Genomic DNA, 14,689 nt, shown 5'->3' on the forward strand with positions numbered 1-14,689 from the left:
TAAATGAAATGAATTTATATCATATATATTTTTTATTTTTAAAAAATAGATTTCTTTGATAACCCATTCATGTCTGTTTTCTATTTTTTTTAAATGTTTTTCAAAATCTCCATTTTATCCTCATGCTCGCTCGACTTTTTTTATTTGACATATTTCTATATTGCAAATTTCTTTGTCACTCAAACTGTTTCGTACCTAAATTTCTCAATTTAAAAAAGTTTTATTTCTCTCTTTAAAATTTTCATAATATTTACTATTATTTCTCTCTTAAATTCTCATTTTTCTTTTTAAAAATTTAATATTGGCTGAAACTTTTTCTTTTAAATTTTATGTTTTGTAACTTTTATTTTTTCTATCTAATGTATTTTTCTATAAATATATCTCTAACTTTTATCAAAAGTCTCTTTCAATGTTCTTCACTATAACTTTTCATTATTTTTCTTATTTATTTATGTTCTCTAACAAATATATTTCGATTTTTCTTCGGTCTAAATTTTCTTTTATCACTATAATTTTTTTCATTTTCTTTGTTTCTCTAACATATTTTTATTTTTCTCTCAACTTTATCCTCTTTCTTTAAAATTTTTTTCTTTTATCTTTTAACTTTTCTCTCACTAATTTTGTCTCTCTAAATTTAATCTCTTAAATTTCTCTTCAAAAAAATTTATTTTTATCTCTCTAAACTTTTATTTTCATGCTTAGGATGAAAAAATCCGCCGGCTCCAAGAACAACATTTTTCACTATGGCACGACATCGTCCTCAATTCCATTTTCTAAATAATAAATATATATTTTATTAACTATTTTACTAAAATAAAAATAAAACTTGTTTCAAAAAATTTTAAGTAATTATTTATAGTAGTAAATAATATTTTTATATATTTATTAATCTTTTTCTTTATTTTTTAATTCTAAAAATAATTAAAATTATTACTCTTATTTTTTACATTACATCCTATAGATTTTTCTTTCTCTGACATATCTCTTCAACTCTCTGACATTTTAGAAAACAGGAAAAAAAAGTTATCAAATATGTTTAGTTTTTGAAAAATAAAAAATAGTTATCAACGATATGTTTTTGTTTCTTACCAACAGAAAACTAAAAATAGGAAAATTAAAAATTAAAAATTAAAAAATAGAAATTGTTTTTAAATAAGCCTTTATTTTTCTCTTTTGAAACTTGGCCTCAAAATCTTGGGATTTTTTTTAATAATGTTTTATTTTAAACTTATTCCAAATATATATCACTCACCTATTCCACTTCACGCTTTCCTAATTGTATATGTGTTTTTTTCTTTTAATTCTGACTTGTCGTCTTTTGAAGACACGACATGTTTATTCAAGAGACAACCTGCCTAAATTTTTTTCAAAGAAAATACATGGTGCCAACTGGGAAAGCGTGGAGTACATAGATCGTCTATCAATTTCCTAAACATTATTCTTGGAAATAGTTTAGTGGATGATATATATTTGGAATAAGTTTAAAATAAAATATTATTAGAAAAGAAAAAAATTTCCCGAAATCGTGCCGTAGTAAATTCCCAAAAATCTTTTAAATCTAATTCACTAAAAATTTGACGAGGGTGACTTTTATTTTTACTTTTTTAAAATTTTAAAAGTAGAAAAGAAATAACTGAGTTATATATTCTTGTTTTTTATAGAGAATAATATGTTCTATATTTTTATGTTTTAGTACGGTTTTGTCAACATGAGCAACAGTGATTGGCATATTTCTAACCGAAAGTTTATGAGTTTGAATCTTTCCACTCCGAGGCCCCACTTGTTATTAAAAAAAGGAAGTACGATTTTGGTTTTTATTATTTTTATTTGGTTCATAACTAATGAAATTTTAATCGTGGTATTTACCATTTGTTACCAATTATAGTAATGAACAAATTGTCACTGACATGAGTTTAGTTCAACAGTTATTTGACATATATCTCTAACCAAAATATCACGAGTTCAAATTCTTGAGACTTCTCCAATTACAATTTTTTTACAATTTAATTATTTCGATTTTACTTCCCTACATACTCACAATTATACATATTGAAATTTTCTAAATTGTAATGCAAATATATTTTTTAATTCATAGATATATAATTTTTAATTATTATATATTATATGAATTATAATTCAATTCTATTATAGATTATATGAATTATAATTCAATTCTATGTATAATAGAATTGACATAAACAAATTTTAAATGAAAATTTATTAGAATCTATTTCTAATTATAATTTTAACAAAAAGAAAAAAAAAAAGAGAAGACTACTTTGCAACTTGAACATAGACGATTAAACAACGCAGGACTAATTAACTCCTCAAATTAACTCCCCAAATTTAACATCTTCATGTTTAACAACTCCACTCTACGGCTTGAATGACCCCTTGATTATCATTCTGCTATATAAATTAATGTCACATTCACTTTTGATATTCAATTTCAACACTAATAAAAATTGCATCGAATAATTTTGATATATATTAGGAGATAAAATTGAAAGGTTTAAAATGTCAAACATGAAATTAAAAGGAAAAAAATGTGGAACTAAACATAGTTTAACTAATTAAGATACATATTCAGAACGTCTACCACATATTGTATTAAAAATGCTTTAAAAATTAATATATTCTATTAGACAAAATGATATATTTTGCCCAAAACATTTCCTATATCTGACATTTTTAAGTTTGGGATTTAAATTTATTGATAAATATTTAATGTTTTCCAACGTGAATATAGTTTCAAATAGCCATATATGTCAACAAATGTGGGGTGGAATCTACCCTTCAATCGTGAGGAAGATAACAATTCTTATTAGGTTAGGATAGCCATCAAACATGAGTATTTATTTATAATGTTTTATTTATATAAGGGGCAACTTGGGATATGGCAAAAAAAGGTTAGGAAAATAAGCAAAATAGCAACAAGGTTTTGGTTTTTCAAATATAGCATTTTTTTTGCAAAAAAACGGAGGCCCACGTTCTAAATTACAAATATACCCTGCAGGCCGAACCAACAATAAATTATTTCTGATATACTAATGATTGACAGATATACTCCTGATATATATGTGATATATGTTTGATATACATATGGTATGAAATTGATTTACTTCTGATATAACTATGATATCTACTACTACATGTGACATAGAATTGATTGACTTCTGATATACTATTGATTTACTTATGATTGACAGATATACTCCTGATATATATGTGATATATGTTTTATATATATTTGATATGAAATTGATTTACTTCTAATATAATATGATATATACTACTATAGGTGATATAGAACTGATTAATTTTTGATATACTATTGATTTACTTATGATATAACTATAATTTGACAGATATACTCCTGATATATATGTGATATATGTTTGATATACATATGATATGAAATTGATTTACTTCTAATATAACTACGATATCTACCAATTATTTCGAACATATTACCTCTAATATATGTTTTCTGATATACTACTAATATATGAAATAGTTTTTTTCCAGATAAAAGCAATGGTACAAACACGAAAAATGAAATAAAAAACATCGTCGAAAATGTTGATGTCGTTCGTCCCAAAAGACAACATAAACCAACGCCAAAAGTGTTGTCTATAGAAAAACGGAAAGCTTCAAAGATATTATCTCCGAAGACACGACAATCACCAAGGACGAAGATTGATATCCCAAGCTTTTACCTAAAGATTATACAATAATGAAACTTACGCTTTTCTAGACTGTTGGAACTTATGCTTATGGAACTTATGTTTCTTCTTTTATAGAATTTTAAGAATGACATTGTTAGTCTACTTTTGGTTTATGCTATTGGTTCGTTTTGATGTTTAAACCTTTAAATTTTTGGTTGAAGGACTTTACTGCTGATTTAATGTTGATGTTGACACCCAAGAATGATATTTAAACCTTTTAAGAATGACATTGTTGCTGATTTCATTTTGATCATTAAAACTTTAAATAAAACTTAATTGTACTATTGATATATATACGATGTATACTTGATATATCACTGATATATTATTTATATACAGAAAAACCCTATGTTTCTATTTACCTCTAATTTCTAATTGATTTCTCATTCACAGTAATTTCGAAAATCACCATTGACGTTCACATTGACATTCCTTTCAAGTTTTCTTTCTCATTTTCAGTAAGTATCAATTTTTTTTTCTCATTTTCCATGCATGCCAATACCTACTAATTTCTAATTGATCAAAAAAAATACAAGACAAAGGGTTAAAGCAGGTAAAATAGTGATTTATATTATACAACTGATATAGAACTGATTGACTTCTAATATACTATTGATTTACTTCTGATATATTAATGTTGTCAGATATACTACTGATATATATGTGATATATATTTAATATATAATAACGAATCGATAACTAAAAAGGGTAATTTAGGAATACTGAAAATTTTAAAATCAGGATTTTCAAAAAAATGCTATATCTGAAAATATAAAAAAGGCATGCTATTTTGTTAAATATAGAAAACTTACATGCTACCCATTACAAATCCCCTTTATATAATTCTTAGATTTCAACATCTTCCCCTACTTTGGTGGTAGCATAATATTTAAATAAAACAACAAAAATATGATGAAACATATTTATGCAACGCTTAAATGTTGATGTCGATGTCGATGTCGAAATATCGAAGTCTCAATTTTATGAAAATATTGACAAAAAATAGAAGTTTGATTAATATTTATGAAAACGTTATTTTAAAATAATTAATAAAAATATTTAAATTAATAAATAAACATTTTACATTTTTCAAATCAGTTAAAAATTTTATTATTAATTTACTGATGTCGAATTCAATGCTTATAGACACGTAATGATGAATAGAAATATCGACCTGTCCACACTACAGATGGTTGGATTTCCATTGGTCCGTTAACACATGGGTCGACTTACTTGATGTTTGCTTTGAAAGCACGAGAGAAAAAAGAGACTAAAAACATGGGGTTGATTTAATTACACAGCACTAACAAATTAAACTAAAAAAACCAATGAACATGAACATCACATGGAAAAGAGAGTGAAATCCTCCTTCCATTTTAGTCTAAGCCCCACGTTTGGTTTGGTTTCGTTCCCTTTGCCTAATTTCTCTCTCCCCTACACATTACAACAATAAAAGAACACCCCTCCACTTGAATGAATCGCTCCCATCTTTAGCTTTTTCTTCCCCTGTTTCTCTCTTCTCTTTTTGCGAGTTTTGTATGTATTAATTTTTAAAAGGTGATTAAGATTAATCACGAAAGCTTAATCATATGGTGAATTTGAATCCCTTTTCTGCTTTCTTTGGTTCCGGTGACCCACCGGGAAGTCTCCCCGTTTACAGTCCCCTCCCTGATGAACCTGCCCAAACCGTCGATTCGCCGGTGATTCGCCGGCGACCCATTAAGGAGGCCGTCTTGATCGCATCTGGGTTGCTCTTGGTTGGGTTATTAATCGCCGTTATTGGTCAGAATGGTGTCGTTTTTTATGCGAAATTGGAAGGATCGTCGAGCTCGGAGCCGCCGGAGATGGTGTGTCCGGCGTCACGTGGGGTGTCGGCCGGCGTGTCGGAAAAGGCCAACCGGCAATTTGTGGGCCAGAATATTTCTCCGTTTCCTTGGAACCATAGCATGTTGATGTGGCAGAGAACGGCATTCCATTTCCAGCCAGAGGAGAATTGGATGAATGGTAATTTTCTTTTCCCACTTCCTTCGAGGATCTAAATTGCTTGTTTGTTCATTTTTTCTAAATTTTTACTTTTATATGGTCTGATTTGGTTGTTGAACCATTCTGAATCTTCCAAAGAAAAAAACAAAGACAAAAAGTGGGATGCAACTGATTCCGTTTTGACTTTTCAAATTCCACCTCTGAAAACCAGATTTACTTGAACATAACCATAATGCAAAAAACTGTTCATTAAATAGACAAGTTATTCTTCAATGAGCAGGGATAGGGAATGTTATATTGATTGATGAAATCTAATTTTTGTTTTTTTTTTTTGGGTTGTACTTCTGATTGTGCTGATTGGGGAATCCACTTCTCTCTGGCTTAGATCCTAACGGTAAGACATCTTTCTTTTCCTTATCATTCAAAATTGTCCTTTTTTTCCCCTCATTTTGGATTAAATTATTCGAGAGGATTAGACTTATGTGACTGATGATTCTACACCGAGTAGAATTTTTAGAACTGTATTGAAAACTTGTAAGGAGAGACATATTTTAAACCTACATCCTATTAGAGGACAAGCCACATTGTAGATTTTTCCTCCTTTTGAACTTTTGTGAGGCTTTGAAAATGTAACAGGTCCATTATATCACAAGGGGTGGTACCATTTCTTCTACCAGTACAATCCATATGATGCAGTGTGGGGAGACATTTCTTGGGGCCATGCAGTGTCGAGAGATATGATTCATTGGCTTCATCTTCCTTTGGCCATTGTTGCAGATCAATGGTTTGACATTAGTGGTGTTTGGACTGGTTCTGCCACCATTCTACCTGATGGCCGAATCATGATGCTCTACACTGGCTCCACACAAGAGTCTGTCCAAGTTCAAAACCTGGCATATCCAGCCAACTTATCTGATCCTTTGCTCGTCGATTGGATCAAATACCCAGGCAATCCAGTTATTCTGCCCCCTCCTGGCATTGATTTCAGGGACTTCCGTGACCCTACGACCGCGTGGCTCACCTCCGAAGGGAAATGGCGGTTTGCTATTGGGTCAAAGATCAATCAAACCGGGATCTCTTTGATGTATGAAACAGAGGACTTTGAAAATTTTCAGTTGTTGGACAATCTGCTTTGTGCTGTTCCTGGCACTGGAATGTGGGAATGTGTGGACTTCTTTCCTGTTTCGAAAACAGAGGAGATTGGCTTGGATACTTCGGTTAATGGACCTGCCGTGAAGCATGTCGTCAAGACGAGCCTCGACGATGATCGACACGATTACTATTCGCTTGGAACCTATGATGAGAAGACTGGTACTTGGGTTCCTGATGATCCCACAATTGATGTTGGGATTGGCTTGAGATACGACTACGGTATATTGTACGCGTCAAAGAGTTTCTACGACCAACATAAAAGAAGGAGACTTTTGTGGGGTTGGATCGGAGAGTCTGATAGCGAAGTTTCTGATGTGCAAAAGGGATGGGCATCAGTACAGGTAACCCGCCTGCTGTTTCTTGATTCTCTGCCTAGTTCCGAGGTTATCTGATATCTTCATTGTTCAAAGCATTGTAATGTGATGTTTTACACTTGCAGAGTATTCCAAGAACTATTTTGTTTGATAAGAAAACGGGCACCAATTTACTTCAATGGCCAGTGGAGGAGGTTGAAAATTTGAGACAGAGAAACGATACCTTCAATAATTTGTTGGTGCAGGCAGGATCAGTGGTGCCCCTTGATGTTGGTAAAGCAACTCAGGTTTGTTTTCCATCACATCTTCAATATTTGCCAAAGTGAGAAATGCAATTTCTTGCTTACAACTAGTTTGAAACTCCCAACAGCTAGACATATTGGCCGAGTTCGAGTTGGATGAGGAGGCAGTGGCAAAGGTAGTCGAAAGCGATATCGAATTCAGCTGCCAAACAAGAGGTGGAGCAGCCAAGCGTGGCGCATTGGGGCCGTTTGGTCTTTTGGTACTTGCAGATGAGAGCCTCACCGAGCATACTCCCATCTACTTCTATGTTGGAAAAGGCCAAAATGGTACTCTCAAGACTTGCTTCTGCGCTGATGAATCAAGGTAGCAACTAGTCCTCCAATTCCATGTACTAAAAAAGAAATAAATGAATAAACACGCTAAATGTTGCCATTGTCACGCTTCAGATCATCGGTGGCAAACGACGTTTTCAAGCCGATCTATGGAAGTTCTGTTCCAGTACTAGAGGATGAAAAGTTGTCTTTAAGAATCCTGGTAATTTCTAAGACAAGAGTGTCTTCTTTCATTCATTCACATATAAACATATCAGTTGCTTCAAAAGACTAGACATTGACACTTACTGTGTAGGTTGATCATTCAGTTGTGGAAAGTTTTGCTCAAGGAGGGAGAAGTTGCATCACATCAAGAGTTTATCCGACGAAAGCGATCTACAATGACGCTCGACTATTCGTATTCAACAATGCTAAGGATACCAACGTCACTGCCTCCATCACAGTATGGCAGATGAACTCTGCATTTATACGTCCATACAGCCCCGGCGAAGACTCAAAAAAGTCTCAATCTTCTGTTGTTTTGGTGCCTTTCTACTTGTTTCTGTTAGTTTCACTGTTGCATCTGATTACATGGGATGTGCAAGGGTGAGAGGTAGGAGTGGATGGCGTAGTCGAGCCGAGCCAAGTCGAGCCGATAAAAGTCTATAGGGAAACAGTATAGAGGTACATGTTTGACAAATAGTAGATGTTAAATATATCATATTCCTTGATATATTCAAGGCATGATTGTTTTAGGAATAAAATAAGGACCGGGGTCTTAGATGTCCGGCATCTCAAATACCGAAATTTTAGATGTATTTCCAAGCATCTTTAGATAGCCATATTTGTTTTGTAAGAAAATATATAAAAATATTTGAACAGTTATGTTTATTTTAAATAACGACCACCTACCTTAGAAATGAGTAATTTCTATATGTTTTCCGACACCAAATGTTGGAGGATCAGGCAGTTGCCCCGTAATATTAGTCGAGGTGCACATAAGCTGCCCGAACACTCATGGGTATCAAAAAAAAAATATTTATGTTTATTTTTGAGGATTTGTACTTGTGAATGTTAAAAAATTATATAGTTTTATGTCTTAGGGAATCGGTCTGATTCTATCTATGCTCTTCATTTGAAGAAACAAAGGATCTCAAAGAATCGATCTTTCTTTTAGTTGTTGAATCTCTCTTTGATTGATCAATGTGTGATATTCTGAATCTTGTTACTAATGGAATCAAAATGATCTAATCTATTAGATTTTCTATCAATTTAGTTTAGGTTAAATACGTAAGTATTATGGTGCAGAGGACATTAATTTAATTAATCTGAGATTTTTATATAAAATATTTAATATTAAGCATTAATACCAAATTTAACTTCAACTTGTTCTCAAAAGAAAATTATATTATTGATGTCATTTTTATTGGATTATATTTTTATATTATAAGATCAAAGAAATAATTGGGAGAAATAATATTGGTCTACATGAATATGAATTTTTTTTACATGTATAATTACTATCAATTTTAAGATAATCTATCAACCAAATAAATAGAGGTATTATACAATTTAATTGAAGTTATTTTATATGTAAATGTGATACTTAATTGCATAGAGTTATTTATTAGTGAATGAGTACATTAATTTATGTTAATTATAAAATAAAAAATAAAAAATTTTGATAAAGAAAATATATATGTAAAAAAGATACTCTTTTTCGTTTTTGGGGTTTGAAGTAGGTGTCCATTTTGCCCCTAAATTTTCAAAATGAACCATTGGTAGGTGTATTTGATTCCTAAAGTTTTCAAAGTAGACGTTTTTTGTGCCTATAATTTGAAAAATTGTTCTAAATGGTTCACGAGTATTATTTGACTGGAGTTGACTTGATAGAAAATGACGCGGCAATTAATAGGTGACTAGATTTTTTTCTAATTTGGTATTTTTAGATTAGTTGTAAAAAAAATTCTTTTTACATATTCTTCTTCCTCTCACTTTCTTTCTCCACTCTCCTTCCTCTTTGGTTCTCATCTTCCTCCCACCATCACCTCCATCCCAGTCGCGACCATTATTGTCACCGTCCCAACCGCGACCATTATTGTCACCGCCTGTTCGTCGTTGCCCACCACTGATCATCGCTCTCATCGGAGAGAGGGAGAACCTAGTTTCAGAACAATGAAAAAAGAAAAAAAAACAACTTTTTGAGATCGTCATATGAGGCATCTCACAAGTCTATTCTCATTGCAATCAACACATAGTTGAAACTCATTCTTCTTCATAATATACTTCACAACTTCCACAACATGTCTCACCTGGCACAAATTTGACATCTCCACACCCTTCATAGTGTTGGGAACAGACAATGGAACTATATGCAAAAGCTAAGTAGATAGACAAACTAATATGAAGAAACTACCAAATGCTTAGTTTGATTCATTGACAAAGGATGATATTGTGTCTTTATATAGGCTTACAACGATACCAAAGTTAGCATGTTCATGCCCACTAATTAGACCACTACTCAACTAAGATAATGCTGCTTTAAATTTGGAGGCCATTATTCCATTATCCCACTTCCTTAGTGCTACCATAATTGGTGCCACTAAGTTACATTTGAACTACTCCATTATCTCACTTCCTTAGTGTCACCATAATTGGTGCCACTGAGTTTGAATCATTCCTTCAATACTCCCTCTTGATTCAAATTCGCAAACTCCAAGCAACACTCTAAAGTATTAGAATTTCTCATTTGACAAAGACTTCGTAAGTATGTCGGCCTATTGTTCGTGCGTGCTACAATACTTCAGAGCAATCTCACCCTTAGTAATCAAATCATGGATGAAATGGAAACGAATATCAATGTGCTTCGTTCTACTATGAAATGTTGGATTCTTCGTCATTGAAATCGTTGCTTTGTTGTCGTAGAATATCTTCGTTACTCCCTCTTGCTTCTGTTGAGCTCGACTAATATTCTTCTTAGCCAAATTGCTTGACATGTGGCCGAAGTTGCTGCGACGTACTTTGCCGAAGACGACAATGCTGCCGTGGTTTGTTTCTTCGAACTCCAGGTGAATACTCTCGATCCTAGAGTACACACATTTGCTGATACGCTCCGCATATCATCCAAAGAACTCGCCCAGTCGCTGTTTGTGAATCCGCATGCTTGACATTGGATACCTTAGAGTACCAAATTCCATTCTCCATTGCTCCAGCAATGTATCGAAGAACCCGCTTCGCTGCTCCAAAGTAATTCTTTGATGGGTGCTACATAAACCTGGAAATAATACCAACAAAAAATGCAATATCGGGTCGAGTGTGGGTAAGATAAATTAAGCCTCCAATGAGACTCCTGAATTTTGTAGCATCCGTCATATCAGCTCCATCTTCCTACTGCAATTTTTCATTCATATTCATCGGTGTAATTGCAGGCTTGCAATTAAGCATACCGAACTTGTTGATAAGATCCTTGGCATACTTTCTTTGCGAGATGAAAATTCCTCCTTCAACTTGATGTACTTCAAGACCAAGAAAGAAATGCAATAAGCACATATCTGACATCTCGAACTCATTCTTCATATGTGACTTAAATTCAGCGATAAGGGATCCAGAGGAACTAGTATAAATGATATCATCAACGTAAAGACAAATAATGATGAGTCATTTTTACCTCCCTTTTTCACATACAAGGTCGGCTCGTTTGCACTTCTTATGAACCCATTTTGTTGAAAATAACCATCAATCCTGCTATACCACACCCGAGGAGCTTGCTTCAACCCGTACAATGCCTTCTTCAACTTGTACACCTTCTCTTCTTTGCGTTTTTCTATGAAACCTTCTAGTTGCACCACATAGACCTCTTCTTGTAAATCTCCATTTAGGAATATGGACTTTACATTAAACTGATAACCGGCCACTGCAGTTGTGCCGCCAATGCTAGAACTATTCTCACAGTTTCAAACCGAGCTACCGGAGAAAAAGATTCTTCAAAGTCAATATCGTGTTTCTGCACATATCCTTTCTCCACAAGCCGTGCTTTGTGCTTCTGGATGCTTCCATCTGTGGTGAACTTTGTCTTGAACACCCACTTCAAGCCAATTGCACTTTTGTCTTTCAGTAAGTTCACCATCTCCCAAGTTGCATTCTTCTCGATCGATGCCAATTCTTCCACCATCGCTTTTTGTCATTCTTTCTTTTCTGTTGCTTCTTCATAGCACATAGATCTGAAATCATCAAAGCAAACTAACAAGATTCATAAATGTCAGACAATGATCTAAACTTTCTTGACGGTGATTCGTTCGATGATCTTGTAGAGTTTAAACTTTGAGGCGACAATGGGGGACTTGTTGAAGGTGTTGAATTTGGTGAACTGGTAGAGCATCCATCAGAGCTTGATGAAATCGATTGTGGATCTTCATTTGCCAATTCTTCATTTACCAAAGGAACTTGTTGCTGCAAATTTTCTTCATTTTTCTTCCAATCCCAACTCGTATTTTCATCAAATACTACATCCCTTATTATTAGAATTTTGTCATTGAGAGGGTTATATAATCTATATGCTTCGGACTGAGTACAATAACCAATGAAAATACACTTTTCAGACTTTTTTCATCAAGTTTTTGACGAACTTGAGAATGTACCAAAGCATAAGAAATACAACCAAAAACTCTTAAATGACTTACAGCTAATTTCCTTCCATGCCAAGCTTCATATGGGGTTTGATTCATGACCGCCTTTGTTGGAGATATGTTCAATAAATAAATAGATGTCGCTATTGCCTCTGCCCAAAATTGATTCGGAAACCCCTTTGTGTGTAACATGCTTCTCGCCATCTCCACAACAGTCTGATTCTTCCTCTCGATGACACCGTTTTGTTCCAGAATGTAAGGAGTTGTTATGAATGTCATTTTCTTCACAAAAAAGCTTGAACTCATTAGACAAGAATTCTCCACCTCTGTCGCTACGAAGGGATTTTATAAATCTTCCACTTTGCTTTTCTACCTTAGCCTTGTAGTGCCTGAATTCTCAAAAGTCTCTGACTTGTTTTCCAAAAAATATACCCAACTCATGTGACTATAATCATCAGTAAAAAGCAAGAAATAACGACTCCCACCAATAGACTTAGTTTGCATAGGCCCACATAAATCAGCATGAACCAATTTAAGACACTTAGAGGCTCTCCATGCCTTCCCACTAGGAAGAGACTTCCGGGTTTGTTTTCCATAAATGCACCATTCGCATAAATCAATAGAGACAATTTTCAATAGCCCAAGAACCATACCTCTATGATTTAGCAATGACAAACCCTTGATGTTGAGATGCCTATATCGCAAGTGCCACAACTTCGAGTCATCTTTTCTTTGAGCAGCAAGAACAGAACTTCACATATTTGAGACTTCCAATGGGAACACTTTGCTTTAGGTCATCTTAACCCAGACCATCTCTTGATTTGTCTGCTTATCTTTGATCATACAAGCCTTATCATTAAATATTATAGAATATCCACTAGTCATTAGTTGTCCAACACTCAATAAATTGTATCCTAAATCCGGTACAAATTGAACATTATGAAGGAGCTTGAGTTTACCATGGCTAGTTTCAATACCAACCGTACCTTTGCCTTCAATTTGTAGATCCTTATTGTTTCCAAGTTGTACCTTCATCTTTTCTGCCTCATCAAGTTCTTTGAAGATGGATTTTGTGCCTGTCATGTGACTTGAGCAACTACCATCTACAAACTAGATATCACTTAGCTTTTGGTTAGTTTCTACATGAGCCATAAAAAGCTTACTATCTCCAACATTCGTCGATACTTCATTCTCAGCAAAATTGACTCTCTGATTATTGTACCAATAGTCTGCCTTTATGTGCCCATATCTTTTGCAGTTGTAACATCGAACTACATTCTTGTTGCTTGTTTGCTCGTAGGACTGCCTTTGTCCTTTGAATCTTCCTCTGCCTCTTCCAAAACCACAACCTCGACCACGAAATCCTCCTCTTCCACGACCTCGATTCACCGAATGATCACCTTCACCAGATTTGGGACTGCCTCTTTCACCTGAAATGCTTTTTCTTTGGTCTTTTCGAATGATCTATTAATCTTCGACTCATGAGCTTGAAGAGACCCCATTAGCTCATTAAATGTAAAAACCGACAAATCCTCTGACTCTTCTATGACAGCTGCTACATGATCAAATTTTGGAGTCAAACTTCTAAGTACCTTTTCAACAATGGTCTGGTTGGTAATCGTCTCGCCGTAGGACCGCATTTGACTGACTATTGTCGTTGCTGTTGGCAAAAAATCAACGACTAATTTTCCATTCTTCATCATCAAGGTTTCAAATTCACGCCTGAGTGATTGCAATCTCACCACAAGGACATTCGAATTTCCTTGAAACTCCTTCTGCAAAATAGACCATGTCTGCTTCGACGTTGTTGCTGCTGCTGCGATTCGCGAGAAGACGCTATCATGGACAGCCTGTTGAATGATCACTAATGCCTTGGAATCCTTCTTCATGTTCTCCCGTAACCTGCCTTGATCGTCGTCGGGATCTGCATAGCCTTGTTCCACCAACTCCTATAAGTCTTGAGATTTGAGTAGAGTCCTCATACGAATACTCTAGAATTTGTAGTCTTCTCCTTTGAAGATGGGGATGAGTGGTTGTGCCGCACTCATCGCATTGCCGTTGCTACCCATCAATCTCTCTTTGTGTTTACACTCTAACTCACGTGTTTACACTTGACTCACTCTCTCAAACCTGGCTCTGATACCAAATTTGTTGAGAATAGACAATGGAATTATGCAAAAGCTAAATAGAGAGGCAAACTAATATGAAGAAACTACCAAAATCTTAGTTTGATTCATTGACAAAGGATGATATTGTGCCTTTATATAGGCTTACAATGATACCAAAATTAGCATGTTCATGCCCACTAATTACACCACTACTCAACTAAGATA

The 14,689-nt window shown here is 34.0% G+C and overlaps 1 protein-coding gene across 2 annotated transcripts; it reads left to right on the forward strand.

The window, feature by feature from the left end:
• Positions 1–5,128: 5,128 nt before the first annotated feature.
• Positions 5,129–8,654, forward strand: ATBETAFRUCT4 (Glycosyl hydrolases family 32 protein). Of its 2 annotated transcripts, XM_022300754.2 has the most exons (7): positions 5,129–5,732; positions 6,097–6,105; positions 6,348–7,204; positions 7,303–7,464; positions 7,548–7,783; positions 7,867–7,954; positions 8,048–8,654. In XM_022300754.2, the coding sequence occupies exons 1-7, from the start codon at positions 5,318–5,320 to the stop codon at positions 8,339–8,341; spliced, it is 2,061 nt and encodes a 686-aa protein (XP_022156446.2). In that variant the 5' UTR covers positions 5,129–5,317; the 3' UTR covers positions 8,342–8,654. The 2 variants fall into 2 exon arrangements, with proteins under 2 accessions (XP_022156446.2, XP_087982214.1); XM_088126088.1 differs by lacking the exon at positions 6,097–6,105.
• The last annotated feature ends 6,035 nt before the right edge of the window (positions 8,655–14,689 follow it).

The sequence above is a fragment of the Momordica charantia genome (genome assembly GCF_013281855.1).
Source record: "Momordica charantia cultivar OHB3-1 chromosome 6 unlocalized genomic scaffold, Mcharantia_2.0 BLBB01000006.1, whole genome shotgun sequence".
NCBI classification, from domain to species: Eukaryota; Viridiplantae; Streptophyta; class Magnoliopsida; order Cucurbitales; family Cucurbitaceae; genus Momordica; species Momordica charantia.